This window comes from Babylonia areolata, chromosome 9 (genome assembly GCF_041734735.1).
Source record: "Babylonia areolata isolate BAREFJ2019XMU chromosome 9, ASM4173473v1, whole genome shotgun sequence".
Lineage (NCBI taxonomy): Eukaryota > Metazoa > Mollusca > Gastropoda > Neogastropoda > Buccinidae > Babylonia > Babylonia areolata.
The window spans coordinates 17,580,405-17,601,580 of record NC_134884.1 but is presented as its reverse complement, the minus strand read 5'-3'; the positions used below and the strand labels follow the sequence as shown (position 1 = coordinate 17,601,580).

The 21,176-nt window shown below is 38.8% G+C and overlaps 2 protein-coding genes across 2 annotated transcripts; one reads left to right on the top strand and one right to left on the bottom strand.

Annotated features, from left to right (window-relative positions):
* Positions 1–442: 442 nt before the first annotated feature.
* LOC143285761 (centromere protein N-A-like) lies at positions 443–10,900 on the bottom strand. Its single transcript, XM_076593178.1, has 9 exons — positions 10,697–10,900; positions 10,115–10,157; positions 9,260–9,310; positions 8,270–8,355; positions 7,547–7,711; positions 5,890–5,991; positions 4,031–4,103; positions 2,735–2,874; positions 443–1,968 (listed from the first exon to the last, which is right to left on the bottom strand). The coding sequence occupies exons 1-9, from the start codon at positions 10,856–10,858 to the stop codon at positions 1,717–1,719; spliced, it is 1,074 nt and encodes a 357-aa protein (XP_076449293.1). The 5' UTR covers positions 10,859–10,900; the 3' UTR covers positions 443–1,716.
* Positions 10,901–10,946: 46 nt separating this feature from the next.
* On the top strand, positions 10,947–19,996 carry LOC143285760 (COX assembly mitochondrial protein 2 homolog). The gene is made up of 4 exons (XM_076593177.1): positions 10,947–11,070; positions 15,922–16,072; positions 17,733–17,804; positions 19,762–19,996. Exons 2-4 carry the CDS (start codon positions 15,992–15,994, stop codon positions 19,861–19,863), a joined length of 255 nt encoding a protein of 84 aa, XP_076449292.1. The 5' UTR covers positions 10,947–11,070; positions 15,922–15,991; the 3' UTR covers positions 19,864–19,996.
* The last annotated feature ends 1,180 nt before the right edge of the window (positions 19,997–21,176 follow it).

Here is a 21,176-nt window from a genome sequence, read left to right as displayed (position 1 = left end):
AACAAGTATGCTCATCAGTGAAGTGCTGTCCACCTCGATGTAAAGACAAAGCTTTCAGGTCAGAGTGTCAGTCATTAACCTTACTTCAACTACTTCCTCTTTGGATTGCATTAATTAGTTTAGGAAAATCAACAACATCATTGTATCTGTACACAAAAGCCAGAAACTGCTCTCCAAACTCATGCAAAAGGAGGAAGGTAGTAGAGTGGTTAAGACGCCTATCTGCCAAAACAGTGTTCGTGAGGGTCTGGGTTTCTTTCTTGCTTTCACCCTATCTCCCAAGTTTGACTGGAAAAATCGAACTTAAAGTCTTGTCATTTGGATGAGACGATAAACCTGAGTCCTGCATGCAGCACGCATTTGGCGCACTAAAAAATAACCCAGGACAACAAAAGTGTTCTCCTCTGGCTAAATTCTGTACAAGAAATCTACTCTGATAGTTACAAACATATATATATATATATATATATATGCATGTTCTCAAAGCCCAAGAGTTGGGTTATGCTGATGGTCAAACATCTGCCTAGCAGATGTGATGTAGCGTATACGGGTTTGTCTGAACACAGTGACGCCTCCTTTAGAAACTGAAAACAATCTGAAACAAACTGATGCCACACTGATCTCATTTCATCAAAGGTCAGCAGCCAAGGGGTTAATGGCTGGGAAAAGTGTTAACCAAAAAAGCAAAATGGGTTGTAGTTGTCACTACCCTGCTGACCCACTGAACCAGACCCGCCATTAGGGATCAACACCACCTGAGTGACTCAACAGCAGCGCAGGGTCCTCTCTGACACGTGGCCTCACATAATCCGACCCCACATTCCAAGCTTCACGCAACACAGGATTCTCACGTTCAAGTTCCTCAAACTCCCCCACCCCCCCCCCCCCAAACTCTTTCCCCAACCAGTTTGATCTTTTCCCATAAATCTTGTTACTATCCACTACCATAGCATAACATCTTTAAATAAACTTGTCCAAATTAATGTCATTAAATATTATGATGGTGTGGTTGTGAAGTGAGATGATGCTTGTTTTTGTTGTTTTATTTTTAACAATGATCAATGATTTCTACTACGCTAATTTATCCTTGTCAGGTGTTTGTGTGCATGTGTGTGAATGATTTGTACATGCAGCATTATATGCAAGCTTGTGAATGACTTGTACATGTTGCATTGTATGCATGTGTGTGAATGATTCGTACATGCAGTGTTTTCATTTGCCTTTTTTCTTCAAGATTTTGCACTTTAAAGATAGCATTATCACTTCTATCATTATATATACTAGTATTATCACATCTGATTCTATGAATATAAGCGTAATTCTGTTCATTGTATATTCCATTCACTGTCACGTCTTCTTGAGCTGATGTGTGTGAAGATACAGCACATCAACCGCAGACATCCCCAACAGCTCAATGAGCAGCTGAAACACCTGTAAGCAGTGCACTCCCCAGTCCAACCAAACCTCAGAGCTGTCTTCTAGTTTTTGCCTGTCCACACACCGTCACAGCCAGAGAAATCAGGAGTGTGAGGGTGACACTACAGTCGTTTGGCATTGTCCAACAGGTTACAGACTTATAGGTTACAGTTTGGAAGTCCTATAACCTTTTGAGGCCATTGAGGCAGTGAGGTTGTGTACACAATGTCTAGGTCTTGGCACAGGGAGGTGGGGCCCAATCCTCTCCTTCAACAGGACTTGACATCCAAACTCTGCTGGTCAGTTCTGGCTGCTCTGTGACTCTGAAGACTTTTTGGCCGAGTCCATCTCAGCTATGCTGAATTGGTTCTTGGCAAGGGACTGAACTCTGGCCAAATGTCTGGGGAAGGGCAGAGCAGCCAGCCCTGTTTTGCCCAGGTTCTTGAACCCTTCCAGGATGGAGGGACCCTCAAACTTCACCCGGCATCGGAACATGTCTGGTCGGCTTTTCATTCCTGGAGCAAACGTAGTTCCACGGAAACGGACATCCATCTGCAAAAAAAAAAAAAAAAAAAAAAAAAAAAAAAAAAAAAAGAAAAAAAAAGACACACACACGAGTGGGCTTTTACGTGTATGACCGTTTTTACCCCGCCATGTAGGCAGCCATACTCCGTTTTCGGGGGTGTGCATGCTGGGTATGTTCTTGCTTCCATAACCCACCAAACGATGACATGGATTACAGGATCTTTAACATGCGTATTTGATCTTCTGCTTGCATACACACACGAAGGGGGTTCAGGCACTAGCAGTTCTGCACATATGTTGACCTGGGAGATCGTAAAAATCTCCACCCTCTACCCACCAGGCGCCGTCACCGTGATTCCAACCCAGGACCCTCAGATTGACAGTCCAACGCTTTAACCACTCGGCTATTGCGCCCGTCAGAACACATATAACATACTCTAAGGTTTCCAGCTTAGATAGGGTGTGTGTGTATGCAAAGTGGGTAAAAATGAACACACACATAGATACAGACAGATACACTGTTGAGTGTTTTCGTGTTGTATATTTGATTTAAAGATCAATCATTTGTAAATGCTTTGGATAATAACGCTCAGGACATGCAACAAGTTGCCATCATTTGAATCCACCATTGATTACCCTGAAATCGTCACACAGAAACATAAAGGGGAATAACTCCATAATCACAACACACGGGAAGTTTACTGATCAATGTTTCTGTTTACGAACAAGGTAATTATTACACACACAAATGACAGATACACATAAACTCACACAAGAAAGAGACACCCCTCACCTTGTAATCCACTTTCTCCAGCTGTGGCGGGGTGTGTGTGCCAAAGGTGGAGTCCAGTCTGTCCTGTCGGCGCTGCTTCTCATATTTGTTCTCATCCCTCAGCCGTGGGTCTCTTGGTCTGTCATCCTCCTCCACTGGCTCTGAAAACACAGACTAACCCTTCAATACACACAGATGTCAACCCTCCTTTTTTAAGGAACAATCCGGACATTTTTGTTCAGAAGTGTTTTGAATTTATTGGGGCATGTGCGTTTGCTGAATGGTTGGGGTGCTGGATTCTTGCCCAAGATTTTCCCCGGAGTTCCATCCCTGGTTCTGGCACCTCTGGTGGGTTATGGGTGGAGATTTTTTTTTTTATCTCCCAGGTCAACATATGTGCAGACCTGTAGTGCCTGAAATACACCCATGTGTTGTATATACATGCAGAAGAAGATCAAACACACATGTTAAAGATTCTGTTATCCATGTCAGCGTTTGGTGGCTTACGGAAACAAGAACATACCCAACCTGCACACCCCTAGAGACAGTGTATGGCTGCCTACATGGCAGGGTTAAAACGGTCACAAATGTAAAAGCCCACTCACACATACACCAGTAGGTGAATATTGGTGTTGAAGCCCGCGAATGCAGAAAAAGAAAAATAAGAAGAATTTATCATGAACACTCAGACCCTCACTTGTATCAGCATTCACACATTGTTTACTGACACAGCATACATTATGCATATAATGTAGTATAATGGAGTAATAAGTGAACAGAATTTGCCTAATGTGGGCTTCACCTGGCTGTCTAGCATATAAATGTTACGATGATGTCTGCAATTTTCATTGCTGGACTGTTCCCCTCATGCCAAACTGGACTGGAAATGTTACCTCCAGCACTGTAATGGACATGATAACAGGGAGCAACTGCAGTACCCAGTGTGTGTATATTAATGCCAAGAGTCAACAAACGATCAAAGTTTTTCATTATCATGACAGATAGAGTGAGCTTGCACAACTATTCCTTGTCCTCTATCAAATATAGGCCATGTATCAGCAGTGTAACACTGCTCCAGATTTAGTATCAACAGCAACAGCACAGTCCACACAATTCCAAAGCAATTCCAAAGTGCTACAACCTTTTAAACACACAAACACATACACAGAGACTCATATATTTCATCACTCTTAATTTCTCTAACAGACTTACAGAGATAATAAAGTAACTCTAATAAAGTAACTCTGATTCTGATGTAAAAATCCTGGACACCAAGTCTACAGCTTTCATCGAAGGCAAAAAATTGAAGTTACTTGCCCTTTCTCTTAAACTTGCTTCTGACCAGTGGATTCTCTGCCTCTGCCAAATCTCTGTACTTCCTGAATGATCCCTGCACACAAGCACACACACACACATATATATACACACAAAAACACAAATACACACACATGTACACACTAACACTTCTCCAACACCATCTTTGTCAACTGAGAAACCTCATCTTGAAGACAAGAGCCCAGATCACATTTCAGTGTCTACTGATCAGGGGATGAAAAGTAAAACCAGCTGGTTCATAACATAAAAACTTTACATCACCTGGTTCATACACACGCGTGATGACTAACAGTAGTGCATGGCCTGGGCTGAGTCACATATGTGCTAAGCTCGCTATGAATTAAGAATTTCTTAAGTCTGCAGTTCTATAAGAGCTAGCTGCTAAGTTTGCTTTGTGTTGAGACTTATCCCGGGTCTACTATGTTTATCCCACTCTTTCTAAGTGTGGAATTAGCGCAGACTTAAGAAAATTCTTAATAATAAACAAACTCAAATGCTACCAAGATTGTTTATAAATGCAACACAGCCCTAATATATATACTTCCCTCTTTTTTCAATATACCACATGCTTTTTAATTAAGCATTGATCACAATAAAACACCAACACTTCCTCATTTCATGTTATGTACTTTTTATCATATCATAGATATATCATATGTTTTTAATTAATCATAGATCACAATAATGAATAAAACACCCATACTTTCATGTTTTATGCTTTTTATATGATAGATATCATCATATCTATTTTATCATTCCTGCTGTTATCACACGGAGACAGGAGAGCAGCAGCAACACAGCCCTTATGTATATATTTCCTTTTTTTTCAATGTACCACATGCTTTTAATTCATTATAGATCACAATAAACTACCAATACTTTCTAATTTCATATTTTGTACTTTTTATCATATTATAGACATAACTATATCTATTTTATCATTCCTGCGTTTTACACAAGGAGATAGGATACTGGAACAAGACAACCCTAATGTATAATAATATTTCCTTTTTTTTCTTAAATATACCACATGTTTTTCAATAAACTATAGTAGATCAAAATAAAAGATAAATACTTTCTAATTTCATATTTTGTACTTTTTCTGAGATTATATCATATTATATTAATCATTTTTATATAATCATATCTATTTCATCATTCCTGCTGTTTACAGACGGAGACAGGAGTACAGCAACAACACAGCCCTGATGTAGATAGGAAATTTTTTTCTTTTTTTATCACCAAAAAAAACAAACAAAAAACCCCCCAAAAAACCCCCCAAAACAAAAACCTCCAATACTTTGCAATCTAATGTTTGGCACTTTTTATAATATATCATAGATATCATTTGCATTTTGTATTTGTATTTCTTTTTATCACAACAGATTTCTCTGTGTGAAATTCGGGCTGCTCTCCCCAGGGAGAGCGCGTTGCTATATTACAGCAACACCCACCCCCCCCACCCTTTTTTTTTAAAATTTATTTTTCCTGCGTGCAGTTTTTTTTTTTTTAACTTTGTTTTTCCTATCGAAGTGGATTTTTCTACAGAATTTTGCCAGGAACAAGCCTTTTGTTGCCATGGGTTCTTTTACGTGAGCTAAGTGCATACTGCACGTGGGACCTCCGTTTATCGTCTCATCCGAATGACTAATCGACCAGACCACCACTCAAGGTCTAGTGGAGGGGGAGAAAAAATCGGTGGCTGAGCCGTGATTCGAACCAGCGTCCTCAGATTCTCTCGCTTCTTATGCGGACGCGTTACCTCTAGGCCATCACTCCACATAATATCTATTTTATCATTCCTGCTGCTCACACACATGGAGTCAGGAGTGCGGCAGTACCTGTGCGGATTGCTGCAGAGCCAGGTCGGCCAGGGAGGGCAGGTGCTGACCCGTCAGCTGTAGTTCACTGATCTCCTCTGTCTCAAACACCTCCTGCAGCGCCTGAAACACACAGTCACCACATCCACTGCATAATGATAATGATAATAATAATATTAATACAACAACTGCTGCTACTAACAATGATACTACTACTACTACCAACGATTATATAATGATAATACTATCAGTAACAACAATAATGCAGACTGACGCTCAGGTCTTCTCCAAGGCACGGAGCTTGTGGCGTTTACGACAAAGTTAAACATACATAAAAATACATGCATGAGTGCGAGTGTGTGTGTGTTGGGCATGCCTAAGTATAGGTGCCAGTGTATGAGATGTCTAAGAGTATCTCTTTGTAATGTCACTGAATGAAATTATTACCCCCCTTGTCCAAACAGCTCAGCTGCTGAATGGACAATGAAATACGTAAGAGTGTTAGTCAGAGTCCCTTCCCTTCCTTCCTTTGGCAAACCAAGGAAACACATTCCATTTGTTGTGTGTGTGTGTCCCACCCCAACTCCACCCCGACAGTTTATACTATGAATTCTTAACGATTAACATGAAAAATCAGAAAATAATTCACCTTTAGCCATGAGTTTTACAGAATGCAAAGAATTATCAAATGTTTTTGTTTGTTTAAAACATTCACACAATGAAGTCATCGTCTTACATCTTTACTTTTTAATACAACAAACAGATACTCAATACCTTGAAAAGTACAAGTTTACACTTACAGACTATTCTATTCAGTGAACAGGTACTCAATAAACATGAGAGCATTTACCATAGTTACAAAATGATTTTTTAACACAGTGAAATGGTACTCAAACAACCTGAGACATAATAATAATAATAATATAAAAAATCTAAAAAAAAGAATGTATTCATACAGCGCTAAATCTTGTGCAGAAACAAATCAAAGAGTGTTAACACCTAACTTTCACATGCATGCACTACTCCGAAACAAAGGGATGAAAGACAAAAACTTATAACTTTATACCTGTAGTCAGAAAGTTAGGTGTTTCAGTTTCTCAAGGAGGTGTCACTGCCTTCAGACAAATCCATATACACTACACCACATCTGCTGGGCAGATACCTGACCAGCAGCATAACCCAGTGCACTTAGTCAGGCCTTGAGACTTGAGTGCATGAATATACATATACATACATTATATATGTGTGTGTGTGTGTTTGTGTGTGTGTGTGTGTGTGTGTACCTATCAGAGTGGATTGCTTCTAAAGAATTTTGCCAGAGGACAACATGCTCATTGCCATGGGTTCGTTCTTTTTCAGTGTGCCAAGTGTGTGCTGCACATGGGACCTTGACTTATCGTCTCACCTGAATGACTTGATGCTCAGTTTGATTTTCCAGTCAAACTTGGGAGAAAGGGCGAGAGCCGGATGCGAACCCAGACCCTCACAGATTCTTTGTACTGGCAGATGAGCATCTTATCCATTCTGCCACCTTCCTTTTTCTCCAGAAGGCTAGAGAAACCATTAACGGAAAAATGGGAAAGAGGTATTTTTTTTACGGCCAAACCGGAAAGAATGAAGAGAGCAGGCATTTCGAAGGAGTGTAAGAGGGAGATCATTCTGAGACTGGAGTACTTACAGAGTACAGGATCACCTGTATCTTGACCTTCATCCTGCAGGTGATCAGGAACGGCGTGTGGGGGTAGAACAGCACGTACACCACATCTGTGGCTCGGAATTGGCTCGCCCCTTCCACGTACAAACGTAACCAGGTGGCTCCTCCAAAGCTCCTCACATTTAAGTGCTGCACACATCAAACTCATATCAGCTTATACTTTTACTTTTTTTTTTTACATTTGTTCCTTTTTGCCTAGCTTGCTCCCACACAGGGCCACATCAAGGATGCAGATAAGCTTAATTTGTGTGTGTGTGTGTGTGTGTGTGTGTGTGTGTGTGTGTGTGTAATGTAATGGTGTGTACCTGGGTGCAGTTTTGAGTGTTGGGGAGGATGGGACTCTTATACACAGAAATGTGTGTGTGTGTGTGTGTGTGTGAGATCACAAACGTATAGGTAGTTTGTATGTATATATATGTATGAATTTACAAGGACAACCAAAGACCAGACGCTTTATAAATAGAACTTTCATAACAATAGTGTAATCGAGCACTGGTAGGTATTTTCCTCCTCATCTTCACAACCACAGCAGAAAAGTGTCATCATACTCATTATCCCTCGAGAGTTAATGCACAGTCCCAGTGTTTTGAAGGAGTCTGTTACAAACTTATCAAGGGCATAACATTCGGACAAAAACACTATTACATTTAAAAGAGAAAAAAAGAGATGAAAAGCTGGGAAACTAACCACTTGTCCAAGACATTCCCCCTCCAGCACAGTGGCCAGTCGCTCCTTTAGCTCTTGCGGCTCCAAGTCTTTTCTCATCTGACTGCCTGCAGTCATCACCAAAGTCATGGTCAGTTTGTATATTATACACAAACAGAGGAATGTCTCAACATCTGGGTAAAGATCTTAACAAGTTCAGGGTAAAGGCCTTAATAACATCAACAAGCTCAAAGTAAAGGCATCAAGCTCAGGGTAAAGATCTCAACATCAACAAGTTCATGGTAATGGCCTCAACATCAACAAGCTCAAGGTAAAGGTCCCAACAGGTTCAGGGCAAAGGCCTCAACGATTTCAGGGTAAAAGCCTCAACATCCACAAGCTCAAGGTAAAGGCCTCAACAGGTTCAAGGCAAAGGCCTCAACGATTTCAGGGTAAAAGCCTCAACATCAACAAGTTCTAGGTAAAGACATCAACAAGGTCAGGGTTAAGGCCTCACAAGTTCAGGGTTAATGCCTCAACATCAACAAGTTCAGAGTAAAGACATCAACAAGTTCAGGGTAAAGGCATCAACAAGGTCTGGGTAAGGCATCAAGCTCAGGTAAGACGTGCGAGCATGTGTGTGTGTGTGTGTGCGTGCGCGTGTGCGTCACACACACAGAAAGAGAGAGAGAGAGAGAGAGAGAGAGAGAGAGAGAGAGAGAGAGAGAGAATATATGTGTGTGTGTCTGTGTTTGTGTGAATCTTTGTAGGTGTGTGCATGCTTTTGGCAAAAGCAAACACAAGTGACAGACTAACATATCTTAGTAACTATGCATGTAAAAAGAGAAAGAAAAGGAATGGGTGGTGTGTTAAAAATGTGAATGTGGGTGCCCAGTTCTTTCACCCTCTAACACTCAGAGAGATTCAATGCTGTCAATTTTTCAGAGAAAAAAAGGGTTTTGTCATGAAAGCGAGACACATTATAATACAAACTTAGTAATAGATAACAACACCAACAGAAAACTGTACCACCTTTCATTTTCAGAACTGTCCATTTTCGTGAGGATGAGTTGATCTGAGTACCTGAAACAATGTCGAAATTATGATTACCACACATTATAAGATGTTTTAAAAACAACTTAATGTTAAAAAGAATTAACTATGTAGTATGTCTCCATTTCACTCTTACTCTTAAAACAACAACAACAAAAAACAAAAGAAACAACACACCTTCTATTTGCTGTTATTAATGCTCTTGGCATGTGTACCATTCAAAGGCCAGACTGTGCATGTGTACTGTGCCTCATTGCATAGTGTGCCAAAGCATTTATGCATGACAAAGAGTGAGTGAGTGAGTGAGTGAGTGTGAGTGTGTGTGTGTGTGTGTGTGTGTGTGTGTGTGTGTGTGTGTGTGTGTGTGTGTGTGTGTGTGTGTGTGCAGCAATATTAATTGAATAAACATAACTTGTCAAAAGCATTCAAATGTATGTAGTATTAGTTAAATGTCTATCAGACAGAAATCTTCATTTTTCTTATTAATTGTCTGAGATAAATGTACTTAGACAATTCTTAATCTTATAATTTGGATGTCATTTTTACCACATTGTCATAATTCACATCATATAATTACTTACTACTATTGTTATAGTATCAATTAACAGCACTTTGAATGATCACTATAATAAACAGCTTACAAGACAATTCATTAAGTCAGATTTAGTGTCTTATTAAATTCTCAACATCTCTTTCGAGTAAATCAGACATGCCAGCTTTGTGAAACCATAAGAATGATTTCAATTCCAGATTTACAGTTTACACATTAAAAGAAATGGCACTATGACTAATCATTGAATCAATACATGATTTTATCTTCTGGAAAGTACTTACATAGAAGATCCAAGTCACCAATTTCTTCTTTCAAATGGAGTTCCTGTGCAATGATATAAGAGCAAAGCCAGATCATTGAAGACGCTGATCAACATGACAAAGAATGCTTCTGAACAAAAAATTAAAAATAATTTTGTGTAGTGTTGGAGATCATCCAACTTATGGCAAATGAGATGAACATAAAACTCATATGCTGATATAGTCATATTGTTTTTTTTCTTAAAGTAGTATCTTGCTATTGATTTTGATAATCACTGACATGCTGGTGCGAGAAAGTGCAACAGGGTTGCTGAGTAGAGACAAAAAGCATTAGCATAAAACTGGAAAGCATCCAGAATTTCTAACACTGATTGTGTTTACTTGTTCTGGTACTACTTCTCGTACTCCAACTTGTTTGGTACAAGATGCCAAGAATATTTAACTTGGCTTAAAAAAAAAACCTGTTCAAATATAGACACAACATGCTAAGTGGTTGATGCTGTAGAAAGGCATTCCAAGTTTCTGAAGTTTATCATTATGTCTTACAAAACCGGTAAGTTACCAAGACTACTTTCATTTTTAATGATGTTCAGTTCACCTCACCTGACAAAGTCCAAAAATGGTCGAAGCTGTTGTCCTTTTCGGTGCTCTAAAATCAATCTGTAGCAAATCTTCATCAGAAAACCACCCCCATTTCCTAATTAGCGTCTCAAGGTCTCCAGAACGACACTTTGAGACAACACTCTTGATGATCGCTTCTTCCATTTCGTGTCTCGAAGCTCGAAGTTGGCGCTTGGCTGTCCACCATTTATGTGCTGAACGTCACGGGTTTTGTAGTACCTTCCTCTTCCTTCCGGAAGCGGAAGAAGTCGTCTGCTACAACGTGCACTTTACAAAACACGCAGTTCAATGTTTGCGCAACCAGGATTAATCTTTGATTGACAGACAGGACAGGCCGTAATTGGCTTAGGAAGAAGGTAAACAAACTAAAACTTTATATTTCAGTGTTAAGTATTGGAACTTTATATGGATGAGCACTTGTTGATGCAATGCAAACTTCAGCTGTGTTACGAAAGGTCAAAAACAAAAATATTCGTGTGACCAGTTCATAGATCTATTCAGTGCCTCAGACAGTCATAGTTGCCATGAAAGTGCCAGGTATCTATTTTTTTTTCTGCGTCCTATTGGTATGATGATTATGATGATGCCCCAAGGACGACGTTAAAAAGTGAAAGGCGAAACGGGGAAAGAAGCGTCATGTGTGCAGATCAGCCCTCGCCCACCATTAAATTACATTTCCGATATATGTAAACAAACGAGTACTGTGGTATACATTAGGTTTGCGATTTGTGAAGATCTAATGGGTATATTAACTTAGAGTGATAATATTTACGATTTATAAATAATAGTCAACCCATTTAAATACGACGAAGGCAAACAGCTTATTAGATTATCGTGTTTCTCGTCAGCTTCCATAGCTCTCGGTAAATAAGACGTTTTATAGAGAGAAACAGATAGCCATGCAAGAGACTTCACTTTAAGAGTCAGGCAAGGTTGTGTTTTTTTTCCTTCTTTTCATGCTTTGTTGTAAATTTGGGTGCCTGAGAAGGGGATTTGTCTTCATGTTTGTTCCCAGCTGACCACTACAGTCACTTGTGACGTCCCTTGAGCTTGCAGAAGTGTTCTTGTGAGTGCTCCGTCAAAGTTAAAAAAATTATAAAGTTGATCAAATTGCAAGGCATTTAGTCTTCCAAAATTTGTTGAAAACAAAGTTGTGATAGTAGATAGTGGTGCAAAAATACAATTGTGGAACATCAGATCATTTCAGGTAGATTTGTTCTGGAACTAACTTCTATCACAGAATACTCATAGATCACTCACCGATTTTAAAAATAATACTATGCTCGATTTTCACTTCGTTTTGAGTTTGCACTTCCTAACTTAATAACAGCTTGTGAAAGTAACAGATTCCTGTGTTATATATATATTTATATCATTTTATAAGTATCTATTTGTTTAGAATTGTGAAACTGTTGTTGTGATCATAACCACAAAGTCAGTGTGGAGGCAATGGGAGATGACAAATCAAAAATAGAAGAAATTGTGGATAGAAAACTGACAGAAGCCCTCGCAGAAAGAGATGAAAAAGAGATGAGAAAAACAACATTGTGATTGTCAATCTGAAAGAATGTGTCAAGACTAGTGCAGAAGAAAGGAAAGAAGATGATGTGGATGAAATCATGAAAATAAATGGAAAATGCCAAGTGACAGTGGATAGAAGAGAACTGACAAACCCAATCAGGTTGGGAAAAAAAGGCGGGGAACAGATCTAGATTGTTGAAAGTGATGTGACCACAGAAAGTAGAAAAAGAGAAATCATGAAAAAAGCAACGATGACAATTCAGGGAATCAGTGACCGAAAGAAAAGGGTGTACATAAACAGTGATGTGACACCAACAGAAAGACAAAAATTCAAGGATCTATTGACAGAAGAAAAAGAACGAATGGCCAAAGGGGAGAAGGATTTAATTATCAGAAATGGCCAAATAGTCAAAAAGGCAAAAGTTGAGGACCAGACATTGTCCGACAAGGTGAAGGAAAAACAGACTAAGACAGATGACAAGTGACTGCAACCTGACAAGGAAAAACAGACTGTAAATAATTTTAAAGACTTTCAGTTTTCCTGTCATTGTGTTCTCTTATATAGTAATGTAGATACAAGATAGCCTCTCCAATAAGATAGAGTAACTTAAGATAAGAGTGGATGAAATAAAACCACATATTATTGGACTCACAGAAACAATTCCAAAAAACCAAAACAATAGACTCAATATTAAAGAGCACTGTAATATCCCAAATTATGATATATTTACTAATACCAATGAAAAGAGAGGTGTGGCCCTGTATCAGTGTATGTACACAAATCCAAGCCCAAGAATGTCCTACATTAACGCATTTTACTTTTGAAGAAAGTGTATGGTGCAAATTTGAAAGTGCGAATGATGAGAGAGTTTTAATCAGGTGTGTGTGTGTGTATGTATATGTATATATATATATATATATATACAAAAGTCCACATACATCAGAACAAAACACAGAAAGATTATTTGAACTCTTCAAGTCCAAAGAAATAACAAAATTCAATAAAGTATGTATTATGGGAGATTTTAATGATCCAGCTATACAGTGGGATGGTACTTGGACAGGCCCTTCAGACAATAAATTTATTGAATGTTTACGTGATGCATTCCTGATACAAAAGGTGTCAAAACCAACAAGAACTAAACCAGGTCAAAAACCCAGTATTGTGGATCTGGTAATCATAAATCAAAACAATTTAGTATCAGATATAAACCACCTAGATCCCCTGGGAAAGATCAGTTTCAGTTTTCAGTAGCTCAAGGAGGCATCACTGCGTTCGGACAAATCCATATACGCTACACCACATCTGCCAAGCAGATGCCTGACCAGCAGCGTAACCCAAAGACTGAAAGAGTGACCATGATATGTTGGGTTTTCAGTTCCACATTTCATTGGTGAAGGAAAAAGCAGAAAAAAGTATAAATTTGATTTAAAAAAAGGGAAACTATAATGGAATGAGAGAAATGATAAATAAAGTGGACTGAGCATCAATGTATAGGGATGGAAAAGACATGAACCAGTGTTGGAATGACATTAAGACTGTACTTTACAAAACTATGAATATATTATATACCCAAAGTGTCAAATAGACAGGAGAAAAAAATCAAACCCTCATGGATGAACAATAAAATAATGAGAATCATCAGAAAGAAATATAAATTGTATAAGCGTTTCTTAAGAACTAAGCCAGGTCACTCCTATCTATGCTACATCAAAGAATGGAATAAATGCTGCAAACTCATTAAAAAAGCTTAAAAAAAGATTATGAAAGAAATTTAGCCAAAATAAAATGTAAGCAAAGTCCCAAAATATTTTTGAAATATGTGCAAGAAAAAAAAAGAAACTTAGTACAGGAATAGGGGTACTAAAACAAGATGGTAGCTTAGCAGAAAACAATCTAGAAAAAGCAGAAACACTTAATAGATTCTTTGCAAGTGTGTATACTAAAGAGACCTTGACAAATTTACCTGACCTTGGAGAATGCTCCAGGTCAGGAAATGTTAATATTTGTGATTTGAGAGTCACTCCATTGGCAGTTGAAAAGAAGTTGCATGCCTTAGAGTTAGACCCCTACAAAGCACAAGGACCAGACAAAATACCCTCAAGAATATTAAAAGAATTGAGCAGAGAGTTAGCTCTCCCTTTGAGTATGATTTATAATAAATCACTTGAATCTGCTTGCCTACCTAAAGATTGGAAAATGGCTGAAGTAGCAGCTATTATATATATATAAAAAAAGGGTCAAAACATGAACGAGGAAACTACAGACCAGTGAGCTTGACTTGTATGTAAGATCTTGGAGTCTTTTATCAGGGATGCTATATGTATCACATATGACAACAAACAGTCTGTATGCAGACAGTCAACATGGTTTTAGACAGAGAAGATCGTGTACAACACAGCTCCTAGAAGTAATTGAAGATCTCACAAAAATGATAGATATGGGTAAACCTATAGACATAATTTATTTAGACTTTAGAAAAGCATTTGACTCTGCTTTTATTAAAATTAACTTCATATGGTATTACTGGAAACATACTGAACTGGACAAAAAAACTTCTTGTCAGAAAGTACCCAGGTTGTTAGAATTGGAGAAAAAATGTCAACAAATGAAAATGTTGTTAGTGGTATACCACAAGGTAGCATAATTGGCCCTGTGCTTTTTACAAAAAAACATAAATGACCTCCCTGAAGGTGTAGAAAGCAAATGCGAAATATCTGCAGATGATACAAAACTTTACGGCAATACGCAAAAAATGCTACACTACAAAAGGACTTATATAAGTTACAGGACTGGACTGACAGATGGAATCTATATTTTAATGTATCAAAGTGTAAAGTAATGCACATGGGAAAAAAATCCAGAAAACAAATACCATATGATAATAGAAGAAACCACACAGGACACTGAGAAATGTCAAAGTGAGAAAGACCTTGGCATAACTTTTGATAATAAACTATCACTTGACATACATATACAGAATATAATAAATAAAGCCAACCAGAGAACATTTACCTATTTAGATAAAGATATATCTAAATAGCTGTATAAGGCATTGGTTAGATCACAAGTAGAATATGGTAATATTGTGTGGCACCCATACCTCAAGAGATAATCTATAGCTATAGAAAGGGTACAAAGAAGAGCAACTAATTTATTAAAAGAATGCAAATGTATGAGCTGTCAACAGAGACTTATATACTCAAATCTGCATTCATTGAAGGGTAGAAGGCTAAGAGGGGATTTAAAAGAAACATACAAAATGTCAAATTGCTATTATGAAGTCAATGTGAATTATATTTTTAGAATGTCAGATTATGAGAGTACAAGAAATTCAATGATGAAAATTTGTACAGAGCACTGTAATACTAACCTAAGGAAAAATTCATTAGCTAATAGAACAGCACAAATATGGAATGCACTACCTATCGAAACTAAACTTGCACAAAATACTAATGTGTTCAAAAATCTCCTTGACATGAACATCAGTTTAAAAGAAAAAATTATTGACTTTGAGTCGAGTGATTTACAGTACATGTAAAAGAAACCATGTATGTATCCCAAACATGTATGTACCCCACAAATAAAAGGAGACCTCTATTGAAGGGGACATAAAAATGGCTGTGAGGCCTAGGCAGTCAAATGCCAGTCCCTACACTACTACTACTACTACTTGTGCCATCAGGTATCAAGCAGACGGTGATGGTGTGGAGGACAGTGCAGTGAGGAGTGAGGAAGACCTTGAACTTGACAGAATGCACCCTGACCTGGCCCGTCACCTGCACACCCCGCAGTGCAACGCTCTGATTGAAGCTCTCCAGAGATGCCATGTAGAGGTAATGATGTTACATCATCAGAATTTATCCCCCTTCCTCTCAATCTCATTTCTGCATTTGTTAGATTAAGCTTCACTGAGTAGATTATTTTGTATAGATATGAGTTACATGATCATGTATTGCATTACTTCCAGGTATGAGAAGTTTTTTTTATACTGTAGTTTGAAATTGAACTGAGAGATAGGGGAGTTGTAAAATGGCAGCTTCTTGCAATTTTACATGGTTGTTGTGAAAGCTGCAAAGCATTTATTTCATTTTTCAGATGAAGCCACACAACCAAGTCTTATCCCTTATTACCTGTATTCTATTCTATTCTATTTTATTATATCATATTCTATTCTATTATATCATATTATATTCTATTATATATTATGCATTCATTGCAGCATGATTAAGAAGTACTGCACCATATTGTTTGATTTTATATCAATGTACCTTGTGCTGTATTTTGTTGTAAATATTCCTTGTGAACCTGAAACAACTGGTAAGAAAGACTGTAAGAAGTTTCATGTCCAGTGATCTTTTCTTTGTTTTTCGAAGTTCTGTTGCTCTGTTTATGAGGTGCAGCAGTAGGGACAACAGCCAAGAAGTGAAACTAAAGTGTTTGATTTTAAATCTGAGGGTCCTAGGTATGAATCCTGGTCATGGTGGTTGATGGGTAAAGGGCGAAGATTTTCCAGATCAACAGATATGCAGACCTTCTAGTGCCTGAACACCCTTTCTGTGTATACATATGCTGAAGATAAATGCGCACATCAAAGATCTGTAATACATGTCAGTGTTCATGGTTCAATGGGTTATGGAAACATGAACATACCCAGCAAGCACAAGCACACACCCTGAATACAGAGAATGGTTGCCTTCATGGTGTGGTAAAAATGGTCATGCATATAACAGCTCACTTGTTGTACATAAAATTCTGGAATTGCAGCCCACAAATGCAGTAGAAAAAGAAGCTGAGGTGTGACATCCATTATTCTTGTACGTCTACTAACAGATTTAAAGATATATGATACATGTACTGTGTAGTAAGACTGTTTTGAACCACGCGTTGTGAACTGCAACTGTGCTTTGGTGGAAGGTGGAAGAATGGTTAAGACGCTCAGCTGCCAATACAGAGCGTCCGTGAGGGTGTGGGTTCGAATCCCGCTCTCGCCCTTTCTCCTAAGTTTGACTGGAAAATCAAACTGAGCATCTAGTCTTTCGGATGAGACGATAAACTGAGGTCCCATGTGCAGCACGCACTTGGCGCACTGAAAAAGAACCCATGGCAACGAGAGTGTTGTCCTCTGGCGAAATTACGTAAAATGGGTACACAAATATGTAAGCATGCACTCAAGGCCTGACTAAGCGCGTTGTGTTATGCTGCTGGTCAGGCATCTGCTCAACAGATGTGGTGTAGCGTGTATGGATTTGTCCGAACGCAGTGATGCCTCCTTGAGAAAGTGAAACTGAAAACTTTGTGAACTACTCATTGTGCATATGATTTTGTTTTTCTCTCTTGATGTAAATCCACACTTCGTAATACTTTTTGATAATTTTTTTTTTTCAGCATCAGACATGAGTACCAGAGGGCATGTGAGAACATGTCCAGTTTTAGAGGGTTTAGTGCCAGTGACTGGAGGGGCTAATGTGGGGCTGTTGTTTTTTCTTGTCACAGCATCCTGTCAAAATGTACATGGGATACTGCAACGACATGGAGCGAGCGATGACCAAGTGCCTGAAACGAGAGGTAATAACAACATTAAAAAGAATATTTCTATAGCGTTAAAATCTTGTGTGGAAACAAAACAAAATGCTGTCACACCCACATTTCACACACATGCATGGTCCTGAAACAAAGGATTGAAAAACAAAACTGGTGATTCATACATGTCGATAGAGGCTGGAGAAACAATGGACGGAAAAATGGAGGGTGTAGAGGGGCTGTTTTGGAAAGTGGTAGGTTTTAAGGCCAGACTTGAAAGAGCTGTGTGCAGTGATCTGACAGATGATAGAGGAAGATCGTTCCAGGATCTGATGGTAGTGAAGCTGATCGTAAGGAGTGAAATGGTGTGTAAATGTGAAGGCAGTCACATAGATAGGACTGGGTAGATTTGTTTTTGTTCATGGCCCTGAATAAAGTTAAAAGATCATTTTGTAAGGCAAAGATATAACATTCTGTTATGATCTCATTTTATCATCATGCAATTATTACAGACATTGTGGGGATCGTTCATTGGGGCTCTTTCAGTTGTAAATAAATATTAACACATTCTGGACATTTGTGCTAGAAAATTCCTCTTTTCTATCACTTTCTTTGTTTCTGGCCTTTTGCTTTTCTCTCTGTTGTCTCTTTTTTTTTCTTATTTTCTGCCATGCTGGTTGGAAGAAAGAAGAAATATAGCTTAAAGAGAAGACCACTGTATTGAGTTTTATTTCAGTTTCACTGTGCATTTATATTTTCATTCCTGTTTTTTATTTTTTTATTTTATTTTATTGTTTGCTGCCCTTTCATCTGTTTCTGTTTTCACTAGTTTCAGTGGCATTACTTCCACACCCCTTATTCTGAGTCCCCCAAACACAGTCACATCTAGGTTCGTTTGTTGTAGTCTCAGCATCAGCAGACCACAGGGAACAAACGATGTTAGATAGGAGGCCACACACCAGAGGAGACCCTGCACTGCTGCTGAGTCACTTTGATGGTGTTCCGTAGTGTCTGTTCTCATTTAGTGTTCTAGGGACACCACCTGTTAAGCCCCCTACTGACAAGTAGCAGAGCCAGACTAAGAGACTGCCACCTTATCCCTCCAGTGACAGTCCCCATGAATCTGCCGATACCGACAACTTTGGCAGGATTCACCCCGAACATAGAAGTGAATGGAGATTGAAACTAAGGTCACTATGACTGTATGAGAACAGGGCATGAAAGGCCACAGAATATGGGACACTATGACTGTATGAGAACAGGGCATGAAAGGCCACAGAATATGGGACAGTTTTTTTTTTCTGTATTGATGATGAATGAGGATGAAGGTGAAGCTAAGGAGGTCCATTTTAGGTTTGGGATCATGCGACAAGGCTGTACCCAACTACGCTTCTTTTCTCAATGAAATTCTGGTGTCAACCAGGTCTGAGAGATATAGACTCTTGCAGTGTTGGTCAGGAAATTTGAGCAAAACACCCAAGTCACTCACTTGAAATGGGTGATACTTGACTGTATGGTCCCAGTTTTCCCATTTAAGCCCATAATACACTCAGTTCTGGGTAGAAGCCTACCACAGACTGAAAAAAACTGAACCTCCATTGGAAATTGAACCCACATCTTTCCAGCCATCAGTCCACAATGATGGTCACTTCACCACGACAGCTGGTACTTTCATTTTCTTTGTTTGAACCAGCTGAAAAGTCTTCAAGTTGATTGCTTGTTAAGTTATGGGTGAACACATTGTGGAGATCAGTTCATTTTATGAAATCAAATTCTTCTCCCTTATTTGTTTGCAGTACAAACACTGGTTGTTTTCATTGTTCAGTTTGTGGCTCTTTTATTTATATCACATGTAATCATCTCTTGCATTTTGTTAATGATTTTGTTGTTGTGCATTGTGATATTCTTATGAACTGTGAACGTCTGTTGATATCAGCAGTCAAGTACCAGCAGTCATAAAAATGCTGCTGTGAACAAAAGAATTGCACTGTTTGTGTTTCAGCGGATTGACAAGCGGCGACAGAACATGATAAAGGCCAAGGAAATGAAAGAAAAGATTTCGAACAATCAGAAAACCAGCACATTTGTCGCTCCTACGGAGTAATTGCTGTTTGGTGTGCCAGGTACATTTTGATTTAACATGTTGAGTGTTTTATTAATGTGTTTGCTTGTATAGAATTGTTTTGTTAACATGTGGGTTAGGATTTCAGACATGAATTAAATATATTTCAATGGTATCTGCTGTGTGAAGCAATGAATCTGTTTGTTTGAAAGCAGAAATGGTGGAAGTGCAGCTGGTGGATATGGTGTACAACCTCTATGTCAGTGATCTATAAGCAGCGTAAAGTTTCAGTTTCAGTTTCTCAAGGAGGTGTCACTGCATTCGGACAAATTCATATATACGCTACACCACATCTGCTAGGCAGGTGCCTGACCAGCAACATAACCCAATGCAATTAGTTTGGCCTTGAGTGCATGCATATGTATGTACTTGTGTACCTATCAGAGTGGATTTCGTCTGCAGAATTTTGCCAGAGGACAACACTACATGTTGCCATGGGTTCTTTTTCAGTACGCCTAGTGCATGCTGCACACGAGACCTTGGTTTATCATCCATTCTGAATGACTAGACGCTCAGTTTGATTTTCCAGTCAAACTTGGGAAAAAGGGTGAGCGGGATATGAACCCAGACCCTCACGGACTCTGTATTTGCAGATGAGCATCTTAATCATTCTTCCACCATCCTTCTAAACTAAAACTAATGGATATGCATATATAATACATCATATCCACGTTCCAAAACAACAACAACACAAGCACACACATACACCCACACACACCAAATATAAACAAGAAGAAAAGAAACACTACCACTGTCATTTTCCCATTTTTAATTACTGACGATGGCAACGAAAATGACACCAACACACACACATACACACCACCACCAGACAAGCATCTTGACAGGTGGTACACAGACAACAGACACACAGAGGTGGGAAACAGCACAAGAAAGTATGACGTCATCAAAATGCGGCCCCACTGAAGTCAGATATACCAATTAGTGCAAACAACAGGCAGCATTGTTGGAAGAGACATTTAAAACAAAAAAAAATCAAATCAGATCAGAAGTTTAAAAAAAAGATGAGTGGAATGACAGACACTGGGATAAGAGGTTGAAATGGAGTGGTCGCATCCACAACAAAAGGCAACAGCATAGGAGAATAAAAATGAGTAATGCTCAGTCAATTTCCAATCTCTATTGCCCATGATGCTCATTCGGCATTTAATATCTATCGCCCTCTCTCCTTGCACCAAGATGGTGTGGGGGATTGAGAGGGGGAGGGGGGGATCTCTCACATTCAGCTCATCATCAGCCAATTCCTCATTCAAACCTTCATGATGTATTTTCTGAAA

Coding starts and splice junctions, on each gene's coding strand:
- LOC143285761 (XM_076593178.1), bottom strand. CDS start 10,858: ATGGAAGAAGCGATCATCAAGAGTGTTGTCTCAAAGTGTCGTTCTGGA. Junction 5,992..7,546: donor TACAGGTGATCCTGTACTCT/GTAAGTACTCCA, acceptor TGTGTGTTTCAG/GCGCTGCAGGAGGTGTTTGA. Junction 4,104..5,889: donor CTCTGCAGCAATCCGCACAG/GTACTGCCGCAC, acceptor GCTTGTGTGCAG/GGATCATTCAGGAAGTACAG.
- LOC143285760 (XM_076593177.1), top strand. CDS start 15,992: ATGCACCCTGACCTGGCCCGTCACCTGCACACCCCGCAGTGCAACGCT. Junction 16,073..17,732: donor TCCAGAGATGCCATGTAGAG/GTAATGATGTTA, acceptor TTCTTGTCACAG/CATCCTGTCAAAATGTACAT. Junction 17,805..19,761: donor CCAAGTGCCTGAAACGAGAG/GTAATAACAACA, acceptor TTTGTGTTTCAG/CGGATTGACAAGCGGCGACA.